Source organism: Sturnira hondurensis, unplaced genomic scaffold, assembly GCF_014824575.4.
Source record: "Sturnira hondurensis isolate 20B ecotype Veracruz unplaced genomic scaffold, ASM1482457v3 Scaffold0019996, whole genome shotgun sequence".
NCBI lineage: Eukaryota > Metazoa > Chordata > Mammalia > Chiroptera > Phyllostomidae > Sturnira > Sturnira hondurensis.
The window spans coordinates 77,677-98,142 of record NW_028092627.1 but is presented as its reverse complement, the minus strand read 5'-3'; the positions used below and the strand labels follow the sequence as shown (position 1 = coordinate 98,142).

General features: G+C 37.2%; 1 protein-coding gene across 6 annotated transcripts in view; it reads left to right on the top strand.

Moving 5' to 3' along the window:
• ARHGEF12 (Rho guanine nucleotide exchange factor 12) overlaps positions 1-20,466 on the top strand; it is a 212,784-nt gene that overhangs the window by 179,060 nt on the left and 13,258 nt on the right. For all 6 annotated transcript variants that reach the window (XM_037028530.1, XM_037028529.1, XM_037028532.1 and 3 more), the window contains 6 exons: positions 4,536-4,661; positions 6,200-6,314; positions 12,394-12,494; positions 15,390-15,467; positions 16,825-16,900; positions 19,079-19,246. In XM_037028530.1, the coding sequence (XP_036884425.1) occupies positions 4,536-4,661; positions 6,200-6,314; positions 12,394-12,494; positions 15,390-15,467; positions 16,825-16,900; positions 19,079-19,246 (664 nt within the window). The remainder of the gene's footprint in view (positions 1-4,535; positions 4,662-6,199; positions 6,315-12,393; positions 12,495-15,389; positions 15,468-16,824; positions 16,901-19,078; positions 19,247-20,466) is intronic.

Below are 20,466 nucleotides of genomic sequence, written 5' to 3'. Positions count from 1 at the left end.
CTTAATAGAGGAGAGTGTTCAACACAGGATATATGACATCTCTGGGTTGTGTGGGAGCACAGGGACCTTGGCAACCTTGGCAGCTGTTCCACGCAACTCATATCTCCCCATAGGACTCCAGTTTGCTTTGAGCCGCCTTCCCTCTGCAAGAGCCCAGAGTGAGTGGCTATCAACAAGATTTTGTGCAGTCCCTTTCAGAGGACACGTGGGTTTCTAGCATGATCTCTTCCTAGTGGACAGAATCTCTGCTGATTTATACAGCCAGACATTATGTGGGTTCCAGTTCCCAACTCTGGTGCTCTGGTCTTGAGATCCCTCACTCCTTATTGGGTATTCTTTGCACCTGACATACCCTTCTGAATTCTCAACCACTGCATATGAGTGCAAGGCTGGCCCTTTTTGCATCTTTACCCTTCTTACCAGTCTCGGTACAGCTTCTTGTGTAAATCCTTGGGTATGGGTCTTCTATTCAGCTAATCTTCAGTGGGTTATTCTGGTTCATTATTCTTTAATTTAGTTGTAATTCTGGTTCCTGAGAGGAGGTAAGTGTTATTTTTATCTACTCTGCCACAATCTTGGACCTTCCAAAAGAAGTGTATTCCTTTTTTTCCCACTAATTTACTTATTTTTAAATTTATTTATTTTTAAAAGAGATGGGAAGGAAGGGAGAAAGAAAGACTGCTGTGAAAAAGAAACATTGACTGGTTGCCCCTTGTAATACAACAACTGAGGACCAAACCCACAACCTAGGCATGTGCACTGACTGGAAATTTAACTGGTGACCTGTTGCTTTGTGGGGTGATGCTCAACCAACTGAGCCACAGTTGTTTGGCTAGGGTTCCATTGATTTTTTAATTGAATTTATAGGGATGACATTAGTTAATAAAATTATATTGGCTTCACGTATACAGTTAAAAAGTATATTGTCTGTTATTTTATTCTGTATTTACTACCCCAAGTCAAGTTTCATTCCATCACCATTAATCCCCACTTTACCTACTGATACCTTCCCCAATCCCACCCCCTTTTCCCTCTGGTAATCACCATATTGTTTTCTTTGTATACGAGTTTTTATTGCTTATCCCTTCACCTTTTTCATCCAGCCCCCCAAACCCTCACCACCTGATAATTACCAGTCTGTTCTCTATGTATGAGTCAGTTTCTGTTTGTTTATTTTGTTCATTAGTTTCCACATGTGAGTGAAATCATACGGTACTTGTCTTTCTCTGACTGACTTGACTTCTTTTAGCATAATACAAGTGTGGACCCCCCCAAAACTCAGAATTTATTTATAAAAAATTACATATTTTTGCATGTTTAAACTTTAGACACCTTCAGAGTACTCTCCATTTGATGTAGTACACCTATTGAGACTTTCCACTGCTCAAAACAGTTTTTGAACTCATGGATTTTGATTCTTTTCAGTGCTTCTGCTGTTTTTTGTTTCACCTCTTCCCCATCTGCAAAACATTCCCCTTTAAGGAATTTTTTCACTGGGAAGACAAAGTCACTCAGTGTGAGATTGGGTGAATAGGGAGGGCAGAGCATGGGGGTCATGCCATTTTTGGTCAAAAACTGCTGAACACGCAATGCAGTGTGGGCAGGTGTTCTCATAAATCACCCATCACAAAATGGGTAAGTGCATTGAAAGAGTCTTAAAAAATTCACTGAAGCTGAACACAGCCTCTCACAACAGTGCCAGCTGGTACACTGATACAGATGAGTTCCTAGGACACTCACCTAGCATAGGAACTCCAGAAGATAGTTCCATTTTGGGAGGCATCCCCCCTCATGTTCTCCAGGCCTATCCATGGTGTCGCAAAATATTTCCTTCTTTTTTTAGCTGAGTAGTAGTCCACTGTGTAAATGTACCATAGCTTTTTTTATCCACTCACCTACTGATGGACATTTGGGCTGTTTCTAAATCTTGACTGTTGTAAATCATGCTTCAGTGAATATAGGGAGTGCATATATTCTTTCAAATGAGTGTTTTGGGTTTCTTTGGATATATTTTCAGAAGTAGAACTGTTGGATCATAAGACAATTCCATTTTTAAATTTAGAAGTAACTCCATATTGCTTTTCACAGTGGCTGCACCAATCTACTTCCACCGACAGTGCACAAAGGTTACCCTCTCTCCACATCCTCTTCAGCACTTGTTTGTTTTATTGACGATAGCCATTTTAACCGGTATGAGGTGATATCTCATTGTGGTTTTAATGTGCTATTTCTCTTATGATTAAATGACATTGAACATCTTATCTGTCTATTGGCCATCTGTATGTCCTGTTTGGAGAAGTGTCTATTCAGTGTCTATTCTTTGCCTATTTTCTAATTGGATTGTTTTCCTGATGTTGAGTTTTATAAGCTCTTTATAAATTTTGGATATTAATCCCTTATCAGTTGTATTGGTCAATATGTTCTATTCGGTGGATTGTCTTTTTATGTTGTTGGTTTCCTTTGCTCTGCAAAAACTTTTTAGTTGGCTGTAGTCCCATTTGTTTATTTTTTCTTTTGTTTTCCCTTGCCCAAAGCAATAATATCAGAATATTGCTACAAGAAATGTCTGAGATTTTACTGCCTCTATTTTCCTCTAGGATTTTTATGGTTTAGATTCTAATATTTAATTATTTAATTCATTTTGGATTTATTCTTTGTGTATAGTATAAGAAGGTGGTCAAGTTTCTTTTTTTGTTTGTTTGCTTGCATATATCTATATCATTTTGCCCACACCATTTTTTGAGTAGACTATTTTTACCTCATTGTATATTTTGCCTCCTTTGTCAGATATTAGTTGCCTATAAAGTCACAGGTTTATGTCCAGGATCTCTGTTATGTTCCATTTATGTATGCCAGTACCACACTGTTTTGATTACCAGGGCCTTTTCTTATTTTTAAGATTTATATTTATTTAGAGAGAGGGTAAGGAAGGGCGGTAGAGAGGGAGAGACACATTAATGTAGGGTTTCCTCTTGCATGCCCTTTACTGGGGACTTGGCCTGCAACCCAGACATGTGCTATGACAAGAAGTGAACTGGTGACCGTTTGGTTCTTAGGCCAGCACTCTATCCACTGAGCCATAGCAGCCAGGGCTGATTACTATGGCCTTATAGTATACTTTGATATCAGGTAGGATGATTCCTTCAACTTTGTTCTTTTTCTGGATTGCTGTGGCTATTCTGGGTATTTTGTGATTCCATATAAATTTCTGGAATATTTGTTCCAGTTCTGTGAAATATGCCATTGGTATCTTAGTAAATATTGCATTGAATTTCTAAATTGCTTTGGGTAGTTAATTCTTCCTATCTGTGAACACAGTATATGCTTCCACTTATCTGTATGCTTCTTTAATTTCTTTATTCATTGCCTTATAATTTTTTGAGTACAAGTCTTTTACATCCTCAGTTAAATTTTTTTCTAGGTGCTTTTTTTTTGAAGCAATTGTGAACAATAATTAAATTTAAAAAATGCTTTTTAAAAAGAAAGACATTGTTTGTGCATTAAAAAAAAAAGAAATGTCGCTTAATATGTGTCCTAGTTGAAAAAACACTCTGACTATACCTACAACAGTTTTTAACAAAATATTTTCATGTACAGACTTCTGCAATTATGGTTTTAAAGGGAAGATTTTATCAAAAATTTATTTATGAATCATAACAGCAATTATTAGAAATATAAAGCTGGTTAAAAATAATTTATTCAACCTATATTAATAAAAGTACCTGTTAGGAATGAAGCACTTGTTATGTGTTTTGTCGGAAACATTAAAATTATGGCACATAAAAATTTAAATTTATGAATTAAAATTATCAGTAAAAAGTATTATTTTTAGCAAAGAGATTCATAGGCTCATGGATCTTCCACAAGAGAGAGATTGATGGCATGGATAGCTAGCCTCAGCCCAAGTGAAGCAGAGATAATTTAATTTTATTGCAACCCAGAAAGTTTTAACCTGACCTGGATTTTATACTAAGCAATAATAAAAAGAATCATTTTTGTAAAGGTGCCAGATTCTAAGAACATGAAATTTTAATCTCAGTAAATATTGTTTTACACTATATTTTTTATTTTATTTATTTATTTCAATTAAATTTATTGGGGTGCTAATTGGTTAATAAAATTACATAAGTTTCAGCAGTACAGTTCCATGATACATCATCTGTATATTTCTTTGTCCACTCCCCAGAGTGTCTTTTAAGTGTTTTATGTCTCATAATTTCCCAAGTGTCAACTGTTCTGTTTAATATAGAAGTGGTATAGATTGAGAAGTTAATAATCAAAGCCTCCTTGTGGGAGGCTACAAGGAAGAAAACATTAGAGTATAATTAGAAAAGGTTTGAATGTGTCAGAGTCAGATGTTTTTAATAGAGAAACATTGATATTCCGTATATATATATATATGTAGTTCTTTGTTTCTTATTTTTTGAGAATACTTACTGAAATACCGAAAAGATTGTGGATGTCTTTCATTTTCTCTGGCCTTTTATCAGCTAAGTATTCCATTCTCTATTGTGTTCTTTGCTTTCTTGGTACAGTTCAGTGGACCAGGGGAGGAGAAGTTGAAACATGCTGCTGCTACCTTTTGCAGTAACCAACCTTTTGCCCTGGAAATGATCAAATCTCGTCAGAAAAAGGATTCTCGATTTCATACTTTTGTGCAAGTGAGTTGACTGTGTCCTGTAGGAGAAAAAATGATGCAATTAAATTAAGTATGGAATAAATTGGTGAATTGTGACTAAGTCTTTTACAAGCATTGTATCTATGTTAATGTTTCTTAAATCTATACATGCTCTCTCAAACTACTGGAATAGTGACAAATAAAGAATGCATTTCATGATTAAAATACTTAACATAGGAGTTCACATTACCATGGGGATATTGTCCAGAAGTGGCCCATGTACACTATTAAAATAATATCATCAAAACATAAAGAATGGGTTTATATCCAGCTCAGGGAGCAATATAACAACAATCATACTTACTGAGGTATACATTGGTATAGAGGAAGGGTCAGTAAGCTACAACCTGCTGGTCATATCTAGCCTCTTGCCTGTTTTTGTAGATAAAGTTATATTGGAAACAGTATAGTAATTTTTTATCATTGTATAGTAAATTACCACAAGCATAGCAACTTGAAACAATGCAAATTTATTGTGTCAGTGTTTTTGTGGTTCAGGAGTACAGGTATATAGTTTACTTAGGTTCTTCTTTCATGCTTTCACCAGGCTGAAGTCAAGGTTTCAGCTGGAGCCATAGTTCTCATCTGAGACTTGGGATTCTCTTTTAAGCTCACTTGTTAGCAGAATTCATGTCATAAATGTATAACTGAGATCTTTGTCTTCTTACTATTGTTAGCTATGAACTGCTCTTGGTTCCTAGAGAATACCCATATTTGTTTGCCATGTGACCCCTGTAGGCATTTTACAAGATGGATATTTGCTTTCTTCCAAGCCAGTAGGAAAGAATCTCCCTGGCAGACCTTTCCTTTAAATATTCCTCTAAATAAGTCAGACTCGCCTAGGAAAATCCTCAGAAGTCAGCTGATAGTAACCTAAGCAAAAGGAACAATATGCCATCATATTCCAGGGTCTCTCCGCACACAAGAGGAGGGGATTATATAGAATGTAAAAAACACAGGGGGAATTTTGGGAGCCATCTTAGAAACTTTTAATACACATAGTCATGTTCCTTGATTTACATATTATCTGTGGTGCTTTGTTTCTAAAAACAGCAAAGTTGAAAGTTGCGATAGAGACTATGGTATGCAAAGACCAAAGTATTTACTGTTTGGCACTTTAATGAGAAGTTTGCAGATCCTTGCTATAGATGAGCTGCTACATCCAGACTGGTGACCTATTTTGCCTATTTGGGATGGCAGCCAGCAAATTAGCTCACTTGTTTTGGGTAGGAATGCCAGTTATAAGAAACTGTAACTAGATTTTTTGAATATGTTAAGATAAAACTTTTATCCCAAGAAAGTGATTATAAGAGTTGATTATGAATGCATGCAGTCCTTAAACAGATAACAAAGAAGCCATTGGTTTAGGAATAAAAAGAGAAAGCAGAAGTATATTGTGGCAGTGGTATGTGTTGGCATATTTTAAGTCTTGATTTGAGTACCCAAACTATGATGCTGTAGACACTTATATGATGAATATATGGTAGAACTTAAAATTCACTTATTTCACTTTAATTTTAGGATGCTGAAAGTAATCCACTCTGTCGTCGTCTGCAGCTGAAGGATATCATTCCTACCCAAATGCAGAGGCTTACTAAGTACCCTCTTCTATTGGATAATATTGCGAAATACACAGGTACAACATATTCACTGAAATTAAAAAGCTTTGGGGCAAAAAAAGGAACAAAATTCCGTCACAGCATTCTGGTGCCTAGAGGTTTCCAAATAGTAGAGCAAAATTTTCTAGTAAGATTCAATCCAATCTTCAGAATATTTGATATAATGGACTCTATTAATAGAGTCTAGCACAGGGTTTGTCAATCTGGATCATGGGCCAAATATAACTAATCACCTGTTTTGTAAAGTTTTTTAGAACATAGTCATGCTCGTTTGTTGACACACTGTGCTTTTGCACTACAAAAGCAGAGTTGAGTAGTTGAGACAAAGACCATTAGGCCTGCAAATTATAAAATACTTTTTACTGGTTCTTTATAGAAGTTCACCAATTCTTCCTCTAGCGTATATCATATTTCCTTTGAAGAATGCTAATAATTGGGTTGAAGAGATGTTTTTTATCTATATATGAACTTTGATTAGCTCAGCTGATTAATGCATTATAATTCCAACTCTTCTGTTTTAAAATAAGTAGTGGAGGCATAGCACTACTTCTCAGTGCTGGGACCACATCTGCTCTGCAAGCAGCTAGCACATAAGTCTGCTGGCCAGGCTCTCTGCCACTGCTGCTGCTACAGAATTAGTAGCACTACTGCTCACCTCCAGAAAATTTATATGTTGAACTTCTGGCCAAGATGAAGGTATAGGTGGATATGTTTTGCTTTCTCACACAACCAACAGAAGGACAACAACCAATTTAAAAACCAAAAACAACCGTAACTGCTGGAAAATCGAACTGTATGGAAGTCTGACAACCAAGGAGTTAAAGAAGAAATATTCATCCAGACTGGTAAGAGGGGCAGAGACAGGCAGCTGCAGTGAAGATGTGCAGCAAGGCAACAGACCAGGCCAGTGAGGTGGTGACTGGTGGACAGGGTGGTCCCACATTCATGAGCCTGTAAGCTGTGAGGAACAACTGGTGAGCAAGACATACTGTGCAACCTGGGATTCCAGAGTGGAAAAATAAAGCTTCGAAACCACTGCCTATAAAAACCTGTGGGGATTGTGGTGGTGGCAGAAACTGCCACCCTCACAGAAAAGTTCATTGGACGGATCCATGGTGTCCTAGAATGTACACAAGCTCACCAACCTGGGAATGAGCAACGGAGGGGCCAGTTTGCTTGTGGGTAGTGGGAAAAGTGATTGAAAGCAGGGTGAGAGCAGAACAAATGGCATTGTTTCCTCTCTGAACTCTCCCCCACTTAGCACCACAATGCAGTGAGGTGGGTTGTCTCTGCCCCTTACTACAGAATAGGTGCATGGAGACAAAGAAATATGTCCCAAACGAAAGAACAGATCAAAACTCCAGAAAAAGAGGAGATGGCCAACCTATCGGATGCAGAGTTCAAAACACTGGTAATCAGGATGTTCACAGAATTGATTTGAGTATGGACACAAAATAGAGGAGGGAGTAAATGCTATGCAAAGTGAAATACAGCAAAATATACAGGGAACTAACAGTAAAGAGAAGGAAACCAGGACTCAAATCACCAATTTGGAACAAAAAGAAGAACTAAACATTCCACCATAACAGAATGAAGAAAAAAGAATTCAAAAAAATGAGGAGAGAATTAGGAACCTCGGTGACAACTTTAAACATTCCAACATCCAAATCATAGGAGTGCCAGAAGGAGAGGAGGAAGAGCAAAAATTGAGAACTTATTTGAAAAAATAATGAAGAAATACTTCCCCAGTCTGGTGAAGGAAGTAGACTTCCAGAAAGTCCAGGAAGCTCAGAGAGTCCCAAAGAAGTTGGACCCAAGGAGGAACACAAGACACATCATAATTAAGTTACCAAAGTTTAAAGATAAGGAGAGAATCTTAAAAGGAGCAAGAGGAAAGGAAACAGTTACTTACTAAGGAGTTCCCAGAAGACTATCATCTGATTTCTCTAAAGAAACCTTGCAGGCAAGAAGGGGCTGGAAAGAAGTATGTACTTTTTTTTTTTTTGGAATTTTATTGATTATGCCATTACAGTTGTCCCATTCCCCCTTTCACTCCCCTCCACCCTGCACACCCCTCCCCCATCATTCCCCCCCTTTAGTTCATGTCCATGTGTCACTAGTTCTTTAGATTCTGCATTTCCGATAGTATTCTTGCCCCCCCTGTCTTATTTTCTACCCACTAGCTATGCTACTTATTCTCTGTACCTTCTCCCCCCCTTCTCCTCCTCCCACTTCCCTGTTGCTAACCCTACATGTGATCTCCATTTGTATGGTTCCACTCCTGATCTAGCTGTCCTCTTAGTTTGCTTTTGTTTTAGGTGTGGTTGTTAATAACTGTGGGTTTCTGTCCTTTCACTGTTCATATTTTTATCTTCTTTTTCTTAGGTAAGTCCCTTTAACATTTTATATAATAAGGGCTTGGTGATGATGAACTCCTTGAATTTGACCTTATCTGAGAAGCGCTCCAGCTGCCTTTCCATTCTAAATGAAAGTTTTGCTGGATAGAGCAATGTTGGATATAGATTCTTGCCTTTCATGACTTGGAATACTTCTTTCCAGCCCCTTCTTGCCTGTAAGGTCTCTTGAGAAATCCACTGACAGTTTGATGGGCACTCCTTTGTAGGTGACTGTCCCCTTATCTCTTGCTGCTTCTAGAATTCTGTCCTTCATTTTAATCTTGGCTAATGTAATTATGATAGAAGTATTTAAATTCATGAAAGGCAAGGACCTACATCCAAGATTAGTCTATCCAGGAAAGTGATCATTTAGAATGGAAGAGCAGATAGTGCTTCCCAGATAAGGTCAAGTTAAATGAGTTCATCATCACCAAGCCCTCATTATATGAAGTGTTAAATGGGCTTACCTAAGAAAAAGATAAAAACTTTGAACATTGAAATGACAACAAACACACAACTATCAACAACTAAACCTATAAAATAAAGTAGAAAACTAAGTAAATGACTAGAACAGGAACAGAAATGGAGATAACATGGAGGGTTATCAGCGGGGAGGGGGAGAATGGGGGAAAGGGCACAGGAAATAAGCATAATTTGTAGGAACAGAATAGACAGGGTATAGTTAAGAACAGTATAGGAAATGGAGAAGCCAGAGAATTTAAACCAAGGGGTGGGGCGAAATGCAGGAGGGTAGGAGGATCCAGGGAAGAAGTGGATAAGGGGGAAAAAATAGGACAACTGTAATAGGATAATCAATACAATATACTTAAAAAATTTAAAATAAGTACTGAATAAGCTTTAGGCTGTCATAATTAATTTTCATTAATAATTTTATGCGAGTTCCTGTTTCTTATGCCTCAGAATTTGAAAACACTCATAAACATGACTTTTATATTTTAGTATATCTGTTTATTATAGTTAGACTATGTTTGGAGGATTGTAATTTTGAATATTTTGATTTTGGTATGTACGTTGTATACCTCAGTGTAACTAACTCATCGTATTGTGGCAAATTTCGTGTTTTATTCATTTTTAATTTTTTAAATTTGTTTATTGATTTTATTTTTTTGCTTTTCTTATTGTTGTGCAATTATAGTTGTCCCCATTTTCTCCCATTACTCTCCTCTACCCTGCCCACATCCATTGCCCACATTCAGTCCTCCAACACCCCCATTGTCTTTGTCCATTGGTCCATTATACATGTTCCTTAATAACACTTCCCCTTTCTTGCCCCATTATTCTTCTCCCTCGACCCCTCTGGTCATTGTCACTTTGTTCTTAATTTCCATGTCTGTGGTTATATTCGACTTGCTTGTCTGATTTGTTGATTAGGTTTCACTTGTAGGTGAGATCATACTGTATTTGTCTTTCACTGACTGGCTTATTTCACTTAGCATAATACTCTATAGGTCTGTTCGTGCTGTCAAGAAGGAGTTCCTTCTTTCTTTCTGCTGTGTAGTATTCCGTTATGTAAATGTGCCACAGTTTTTTGACCCATTGTTTAACTGATGGGAGAGACCCATTGTTTTTTGTAGTTAAATGTACCACAGTTTTTTTAACCATTGTTTAACTAGTGTGAGAGAAAGTAAAATTTATAGCAACAATAATTCCAGGAAGATGACAATATGAATTAAGACCTGGGAAGGGTGCTGTGTTGGATTTGGAATAACAGTAGCGTGATATGAAATAAATAATCTGAATAAAAAGAGTAAAAGTACAAGACCAAGAGTAGTGAGTTATTTGGAATATGAGTGAAGTGAAAGAAGAAAATTAAAATACAACCTGAAAAGGAGAATAAAAAAACAAAACAAAACAAAAAACCTAAATGGAATGAAGTAAGACAATTTTTTTTTAAAAAACATGCAAGTTCTGCTGAAGAGCCAAGTGAAATTTGTCTCAGCTGTTGGTGTTCACCTTCTGACTTATTTCTCAATCTGTGTCTGGCTTTCTCTCCCTTCCAGATCTTACAGTTGACAGGGGGGAAAAATCGTCTGCCCAGCTAGTTTTGCCAATCTTCCAGTTTCCTGCAAGCATAGAGAGGCTGGGCTGTGTTTTTTCCTTTGCTGTGGTTCTATAAGAATGGTGGCTTACTGTAGGCTACTATAGTCAGAGGTGCCCAGTTTCCAGCCCAGACCCTCAGATCACTGTGCAGTTTACACTCTCCACTGAGCATTTGCACCTATCTATCATCGATAAGGCAACTCATTTTGTACTCCTTTAATCAGTCCATGACGGTCCCTGAGTGGGAGTGATTCAAGCCCCCACTCCTCCCTCTTTGTTGGCTGGGGCAGTTTTAGGTAGATCCCTGCCAACAAAGCATCTAAGTTCTCTCTCATCTAAGACTTTTGAAAAAAGTCTCTTTGGGCACCATTGCTGCTCTGAGCCACTCCATGGCTTTCCACACAATCCAACCCTCTGGCAAATCCAGAGTTTTATTTGGGTCAACACCCAGTTGCAGCCTGCCTCCTCTCCCAGCTCCAGGTGTCACCAGGATCCTCCAAATTCTCTGGCAATGTCCCAACCAGTAACCACAGACCCAGCCTTGGTACTCTGCTGGCTGTGTGTTGCTTGCTACTCCCCCCGCCACACACACACTTAGTTCACCCTACTGGATGAATCGTTCCTGTATGTGCCATGCCTCTCCTGGCATGGGTCTGGGACTTCTCCTCCATGGGAGGAGGGGGAGCCTGTAGGCTGTTATCACTGACCTGACTTTACTCCAATGTTCCCATGACAGCTGCAGTCTCTGGTGCCAGGCCTAGGGGCCTTCCCATTGGTCTATGAAACCTCCTTACTGCCCTTTTTGAAGGGTCCTCTGCACACTTTGGCTTCCAAATTTCATTTCAGCTGAGATTCTGTTGGCTGTTCACTTTGTTTTTTGGAAGATGGGCTAAGTGTCCCAGTTGAGTGCACAAGCACGTAGGCTCAGCTCCCACCTATATAGCTGCCATCTTCTTAACCTGTTTATTGACTTTAGAGAAAGAGGGAGGTGGGAGGGAGAGAAAGACATCAATTTGTTGCCTCCCATATGTGCCCTGACCAGGAATTGAGCCCCCAAACTTTTGGTGTACAGGACAATGCACCAACTAACTGGGCCACACCAGGTAGGGCCGGATTTTATCTTCTTTTAATGATACAGATTTTCTAATCTATTTTATTCCTATAAATCTAATTTCAAATTCAAAGAAACTTACTTTGGGGTTATTTTGAGTTATTTTGAATTATTTTGTATTTTAATTCAAAAATTGGCTTAACGGGTGCACTGTACTTAATCATGTAGGCTGAGCACTGTGATATTTTAGTGGGGAGGGCTCCCATTTATATTGCCTACAATGTGAATGAGACCTACTTTCTGGAGTGTGTAAGATTGATACTTAGTGTAAAACATATGTCCTTGTGTTGAGGTCCTATACTATGATTTCTTTTTAAAGATTAGTATTTGTTTTAAAGTACTGTCATATGTAGTTTCACACATCCAAAGACTACCTGAATTGACATTCTTCCATTGGTTTTAGCCTGGTATGAAAATATTCAGAATCTTAGTATGTTCTTTTAACTATTCAAATAGAATGATGCATATGATATCATTTTTTTCTTGATATCCTTCATTTTCCATTTTGGATTTCTTGCCCTTATTTAGAGTGGCCAACAGAAAGGGAGAAGGTGAAGAAAGCTGCAGATCATTGTCGTCAGATCTTAAATTATGTAAATCAGGCTGTCAAGGAGGCAGAAAACAAGCAGGTAAGAAGGAAAAAGCAAGATACGGGATGACATTCCCCTAAGAATATTAAATTAGTGTTTCTTGGAATCTGTGAAATAATAATCGAAAGGTGGACATTTGTTAACTATTCATGTAGTATGTGGGTCTGTATCAATTTGTGATAGAACATCAGAGTTGTACCTTGACTTTTTTGAGCATTCCTAGTTGCTTGTTTGCTCGTTCGTTCAACAGATATTTATACAGCATCTAGTTGTATGCTAAGTGTAGGGTATATAGTGGTTGGGAAAAAATGAGTACAGTTATTGCCTCCACTGGGCTTCTTTTGTAGCAGAATGGAACAGCATTGAACAGATTATAGTGCAAGTATGCAATATTTTATATCAGTTGTGATAGCTGCCATGAAGGATAATTTTAGGATGCTAGGAGTGTCTAATTTGGGGGGGGGGGTCAGGGCTAGTCTAGTTTGAGGATGTTAGGTAATGGCCATCAGAGTAAGCTTCTTGAGGAACTGACATTTAAGCCCATTTCTGAAGGATGAGCTTGAAGGATTGGAATGAAATAAAATAATGTGGGAATGAGCAACCTTACAGGTAGAGGGAACAGTATGTAGAAAGTCTTAGGGTAGAAAAAGCATTATCTGTTTGAGAAACGGAAAGATTAGATTAGTGTTCATCAGGCCTAAATGAAAAGTCATAGTGATATGAAATGAGATACAGTAGGCTAGGGCCAAATTATACAGGGGCCTGTAGACCATGTTAATAAAGATTTTGGTTTTTATTGTAAGAGCACTGGGAATTCATTATAGTCAGAGAGTAGCATGTTCAGGTTTTTCATTTCTAAGTACCACTCACCTACTGGATGAAACATTAATTGAAGAGGGAAGAGAGTAGATGAAAGAGCTCACTTAGGAGTCTTTGAGCAGTCTAGGATAGATGATGGTGGCTTAGGGAACTGTAAGAATTGTAAAAATATTTCAAAGATAAGATTGACAGGACTTGGTGCCTGATTTAGAGAAAGGGATTTGAAGAGAATTGATGTCAGGAACAAATCAAGGTCCCTGGCTTGCACATTTGGATGAACAGGACGAGTGGAGATACGTGGGGAGGATTAGGAGTTCAGTTTGCAATATCAGGTGAAAACATACAGTAAACAATTGGCAACATGTACCCACCTCTAAGAGGACTGTACTGAAGATAAAACTGTAAGATAGTAAGCATATAGAGGCTTAGTAAATCCATAGACCTGGGTATAATTTCTTAGGAACTGAGTATGACGGTGGCTCTGTTGGGTGAAGCTGTAGGAAGACAAGTATTTTAAAATGTATTGTTTGGAGTATAAAATGATAAAACCCCAAAGGGCAATTTGGCAATATTTATCTAAATTAAAAATACACATATTCATACATCTACCTTTTGATCCACAATTCTGTTCCTAGAGAAATGAAGCTATATGCCCAGAGACTTGTATGGGAATGTTTATAACATAAACCAAATGTGGTATAATTATAAGTGAGAATTATAACAGCAATAAAAAGGAATGACCGACTGATATAAACAACATAGGTGAATCTCACAAAGATGCTGAGTGAAAAAAAAGACACAAAAGAATATGTACATGTAATTTTACTTATGGTAAACTTCTAGAACAGACCACTAATCTGTGGTGAAAAAAATCAGAAAAATGGTTGTCACTGGGGATTTTGGACAGATATTCATTAGGAAAAAGTGTGAGGGTGATGGAGTTCTATTGCACAGGTATACATGCATTTGTAAAAACTCATGGAAAGGTACATTTAAAATGTATACATTTTTTCACTGTGTAAAATTTACTTTATAAAAAGAACTATAAACAATTATTGAGCTCTTGTTAATTACAGGAATGCTAAAATGTTTAAAGGTAAAATGTGCTTATGTCTGTAACTTATTTTGAAATGCATCCAAAATATAAGGTGGATTGGTGGATAGAGGGATGACTAGATGAATGAATACATGACAAAACAAATATAGGAAATGTTAATAATTGAATGTAGGTGGTGGGTATATGGGTATTCAGTATACACATTCAAACTTTTCTGTGTATTTGGAAACTTATAATCTGGGGAAAATATACATACCCTTTAATCTAACAGTTCTTCCTTTAAAAATTTATCCTACAGATATATTTACAGTCATGTACAAAAGTATATGTTTAAAGCCATTTTATTACAGTATTGTCTGATGAAGGAAAAAATTTGAAGTAACCTATATGTCCATCAGTAAGATGTGGTTAAATAAGCTATGTAGCTTATTCAGAATTGAATACCATGCAGCCATTTAAAAAATGAGACAGCTTTCTCTAACTATGTACTAGTGTGGAACAGTCTTTAGGATGTATTGATGAGTGATACACATACACACAAAAGTGTGTATATAAACATATTATGCTACCATATCTTTTTGTTGAAGGATATATACATACAACATGTAAAGAGACAAGCATACATGCATATTCTATTTGGTTGGAATTTTTGTCATAGACTACCAAAGAAATGGGTATTTCTTTAGAGGAAATTGGTGGTGGAGAGGCAAAAGAACAAAGTTGGAGGGAGACTTACTTTTTATTGTGTACCTTGTATTACCTTCTGAATTTTGTACATGTATGTGATTTACATATTCAGAAAATAAATACAAGCTAGCTAGAGGCCAGTAAATTTGAAAAGATTGAGAAAGCACAGAGCCAAAGATGTAAGGCAAAAGCTAGGAGAGTTTTCAAAACCAAGGGAAGGAATGTTTTAAGAAAGAGTGTGCTGTCAGTTTTGTCCAGTATGGCAAAGAGCTGTGTAAAATGTAGGTTAAAAAATTTCCATTTGATTTGGGAATGGGGAGGTCACTGATACCCAAAGCAGTAATCTTTGCTCTATCCTGTCTAATTTTCAGCGTTTAGAAGATTATCAGCGTCGCCTTGATACTTCCAATCTGAAGTTGTCAGAGTACCCAAATGTTGAAGAGCTCAGGGTGAGAGATGGTCTAATAATTATTTAAAAAAATAAAATGTACTAAAGACCTGGCAGGTAATTAACATCTCAGTGGGAACATACATTACCTGAATTGAGTTTTTTCATTAAATGTCTCATCTGTGTAAAAAGATGACTTCAGTCTTTCACTAAAGGAGTATTTTTGTGAGACTGTTTTGTGATAGAAATTTAGAGGAGGCTAAAGAACATTACTTATTAAGTTTAACTTATTGTGTTGTATAGTTTGAATATGAATAGGGCTGTTTACTATGGGAACTTTAGTAACTGTCACTTTTAGCATATGAGGCTTTTCTATTATTAACAACTACTTAAGCTTTTAACTCTTTCTTGTAGTATTGTGCTGGGTGGTTGTTTTGGCAGATTTATTTGGTGGCTGTTAAAATAGACCTATATATGACAGTTTATATAACAGTTTATCAAAAAGCATACTAATGTGCTTAGACCTGACCATAAAATGAGGTTTTTCTAGAGCTACTTATACTTCAAGATGGTTTTCTTACTAAATTATTAATATTTAGATCAGGCCTGAGAACTCTCTGGACTTTTCATAAACACCATTCCTTAGAAGTTTCTTTGGAACTAGAGTCTGGAACTTAGAGCCATATTACAAATAAGCTATGCATTATCCTCATCTAGTCATTTATAAAAAATTAAGCCGTGGGTTGAGAATCTGTGGCTTAATATTTATAGCTTTATTTTTTTTGCCTTATTTTTATAGTCTACACTATTACAGATGTCCCCATTTTCCCTGCCCTTTGCCACCTCCTCCCCACACCCTCCTTCCCTCTGGTCATCACCATACTATTGTCTCTGTCTGTGGATTATACATATGTGTTCTTTGGCTAATCCCTTCACCGTCTTTCATCCAGTCTCCCCTCCCCCATCCCTCTTGAAAGCTTTCAGTTCCAGTATCAGTGCCTCTGTTTCTATTGTTGGTCAGTTTATTTTGTTCATTAGATTCCATAAATAAGTGACATCATAAAGACAATGGAACTCTTAACTTTTGTAACAGCATGGATGGACCTGGAGATTATTATGCTAAGTGAAATAAACCAGTTAGTGGAAGACAAATACTACTTTATTTTATAAGCGAATATCCTCTATTTACAGTGAGATTTGGAAGACAGTACTCTTGAATGTTTCCCAGGATTCTTTTCCTTTTTAGAAAATTTTATGTAGTTTACTTTAACTTGCTTTTTATTTCATAGTTGAAAGATACCAATAATAATAGTGAATATAAATGGTAATTTTACATTAAGAATTTTTTGAAAAGAGACTGAAATATTACCCTACTAAATACTTAGGAATAATTTATGTAATTCTTTTTATTTTGACAGAATTTGGATTTAACAAAAAGGAAGATGATTCATGAAGGGCCATTGGTTTGGAAGGTGAATAGAGATAAAACTATTGGTAGGTCAAATATCTGTCAATTTTGGAGAGAGTGAAGAAAGGGAAAGAATGGGAAAGTTTCTTAGAAGAGATAACCATTCACCGTTTTCAGTTATAAAACATTCAGTTATAAAACTAGCAGTGCTAGTTTGTGTTATTTATACATTTACAGAAGATAACGCTTATGTGATTTTGTTTTATGTGAAGTGTTACATACTTATTGAAGGAAGAAGCAGAAAACTTTGTCATGATTCTATCTCCATCATTCTTATATTTGAATGATCTTTTTTAAAAAATAACTTTTATTATTATTTTTTAAGATTTTATTTATTTATCTTTAGAGGGGAAGGGAAGAGAGGAGAGAAAGATCAATGTATGGTTGCTTCTTGTGAGTCCTCTGCTGGGAACTGGTCTGCAACCCAGGTGTGTGCCCTGACTGAGAATCGAACCACTATCATATGGTTCGCAGGCCCGAGCTCAATCCACTGAGCTACACTAGCCAGGCAGAATGATCTTTCTTTAGATCACTAAATCTAAAACTGAGGAACCACTGTTTTTCATTTCTTGTCAGTCACAGACTAACACTTGAGTGTAAAATTTTTTTAAGATTTTATTTATTTATTTATCTTTAGAGGGGAAGGAGAGAGGGAGAGAAACATCAATGTGTGGTTGCCTTTTGTGTGGCCCCCGCTGGGAGTTGGCTTGCAGGGAACTGGCCTGCAACTCAGGCATGTGCCCTGACTGGGAATTGAACCATGATCTTCTGGTTCACAGGCCTGTGCTCAATCCACTGAGCTACACCAGCCAGGGCCTAGTGTAATTTTGTAATACAATAAAAATGAATGAAACTAGATCACCAATTTACACTATAAACCAAAATAAACTCAAGATGGATAAAACACTTCAACGTAAGTCATGACACCAAAAAAGCCCTAGAGGAAAACACAGGCAGAAAATTTTCAGATATCCTACGCAGCAGTATTTTCACTCATATGTCCCCTAGGGCAAGGAATATAAGGAAAGAATAAACAAATGGAACTACATCAAAGTAAAAAGCCTCTGCACAGCTAAGAAAACACCAGCAAAATGGAAAGGGAACCAACAATGTGGGAGAACATATATGTCAATACCTCGGACAAGAGTTTGACTTCCAAAATATGTAAGGAATTCACACTACTCCACTCCACAAAGACAGTCAATCCAATTAAAAAATGGGCAAAGCACCTGAACAGACACTTCTCTAAGGAGAACATACAGATTGCCCATAGGCATGTGAAAGGATGCTCAGCGTCACTAGCCATCAGAGAGATGCACATTAAAACCACACAATGAGATACCACTTCACATCGATCAGAATGGCTATCATTAACAAATCTACAAATAACAAGTGCTGGCAAGGTTGTGGAGAAAAGGGAACCCTGGTAGACTGGTAGGAGTGCAGATTGGTGCAGCCACTGTGGAAAACAGTATGGAATTTCCTCAAAAAACTAAAGGTGGAACTGCCTTTTGATCCAGCGATCCCACTGTCTGAACTATATCCTAAGAATCTGAGCCACCAATTCAAAAGAACCTATGTACCTCAGTGTTCATAGCAGCATTATTTACAGTAGTCAAGAGCTGGAAACAGCCTCAGTGCCCCATCAGTAAATGAGTAGATCAAAAAGCTATGGTACATTTGCACAATGAAATACTACAGAAAGAAAGGAGGAACTCCTACACTTTGTGACAGATTGGTTGGAACTGGAGAGCATTATGCTAAGTGAAGTAAGTTAGATGGTAAAAGATAAATACTGTGTGATCTCACCTATAAGTGGAACCTAATCAACAGAACAAATGAGCAAAATAGAGCCAGAGACTTAGAAATAAAGAACAAACAGACAGTGACCAGAGGGGGGGGGAGGGGTATAATGGTGGAAAGAAGGGGAATGGGCAAGCAAAGGAACATGAATGGAGGGTTCTTGGGCACAGACAGTGGAGGGGGGTGGTGATTGACTCTGGGTGTGGGGCTGCCGGGTAAGCGTAAGTAATGGGAAAAAAGGAGGGACAACTGTAGCTGAACAGCAATAAAAATATAGTAACAAGTTAATTACTAAAATGTACTAGATTTAACAGAAAACATCTATTGAATTACTATAAAGTTTATAAAGCACATCTCAATTTCTGTACTAATCACCTTTTTTTTGTATTTTTTATTTCTAGAGCTATATACATTGCTTTTGGAAGACATGCTGGTATTGTTACAAAAGCAGGATGATAGACTGGTGTTAAGGTGTCATAGTAAGATTCTGGCATCTACAGCTGATAGCAAACACACATTTAGCCCTGTCATTAAGTTGAATACAGTGTTGGTTCGACAAGTGGCAACAGGTGAGTATTCCTGCTGAATGATACTAACCACCAGTTTCATTGTAAATTCTGTAAGATATTCAATGTTATCTAAATAGCACAACTGCCATAAAGTTTTTTCTTTTTATATTCTTATACAAATTAACTGAAATTTATTTACTGTTTATAAAGTGAATTAAGCCCTGGCTGGTGTAGTTCAGTGGATTGAGCACTGGCTGTGAATCAAAGGGTCACCAGTTCCATTCCCAGTTAGGGCACATGCCTGGGTTGCAGGCCAGGTGTCCAGTGGGAGCCACATGAGAGGCAACCACGCATTGATGTTTCTCTCCCTCCCTTCCCCTCTCTCTAAAAATAAATAAATAAAACCTTAAAAATAAAGTGAATTAAGTGTTTATACTCCCTAATTAGGACACCTATATTCTGAGTAATTTTCTGCATTTGAAAATTTTCTTCATGTCATGGGCCTGTGAACCAGACGATCACGGTTCGATTCCCAGTCAGGGCACATGCCTGGGTTGCAGGCCAATTCCCGGCAGGGGCCAGTTCCCAGCAGGGGATGCACAAGAAGCAACCATACATTGATGTTTCTCTTCCTCTCTCCTTCCCTTCCCCTCTAAAGATAAATAAATAAAATATTTAAAAAAATTTTTTTCTTCATGTTACTTTCATCTTTATTCCATGTTAAAATTGTTGATAGACATCAATGAAAAGTGAATTGGAAGATAATCCCAGTGAAAAGACTTTTATTAGAGTGATATGTGTTTTGATTTGGTGGGGGGGGCAAAAGGTAAAACTTGAAGATACGGGTATAGATTGGGTTTTTGAAATCAGTTTCAGGTAGCAAATTATGTATTAATGATATTAACAATGAAATCCTTTTTAAATTAATATTTTGTTGACGCTGTTACAGATGTCGCCATTTTCCCCCCTTTGCTTGCCTCCACTTATCCTTCAACTCCCTTCCTTCTGTCCATCCCCACACTATTGTCTGTGTCTGTGACTTAATGTATATTTTTCTTTGACCAGAGATCTCTTTTAAAGCTCATTAGTTCCATGATGGCAGGGAAAATTTATGACCTCTGTTCTCTAACACCCACTGAATATTATTAACTAACTCTTGAGCAAAAGGCCAATTCAAAATAATTGCCAAAGAATCATAGTGTTTAGTTTAGGAACTTAGATACTTTGACTTTTTGTTTCTAATAAATTATTGTGGAATTAGTGCTAGTTTTTATAATCTA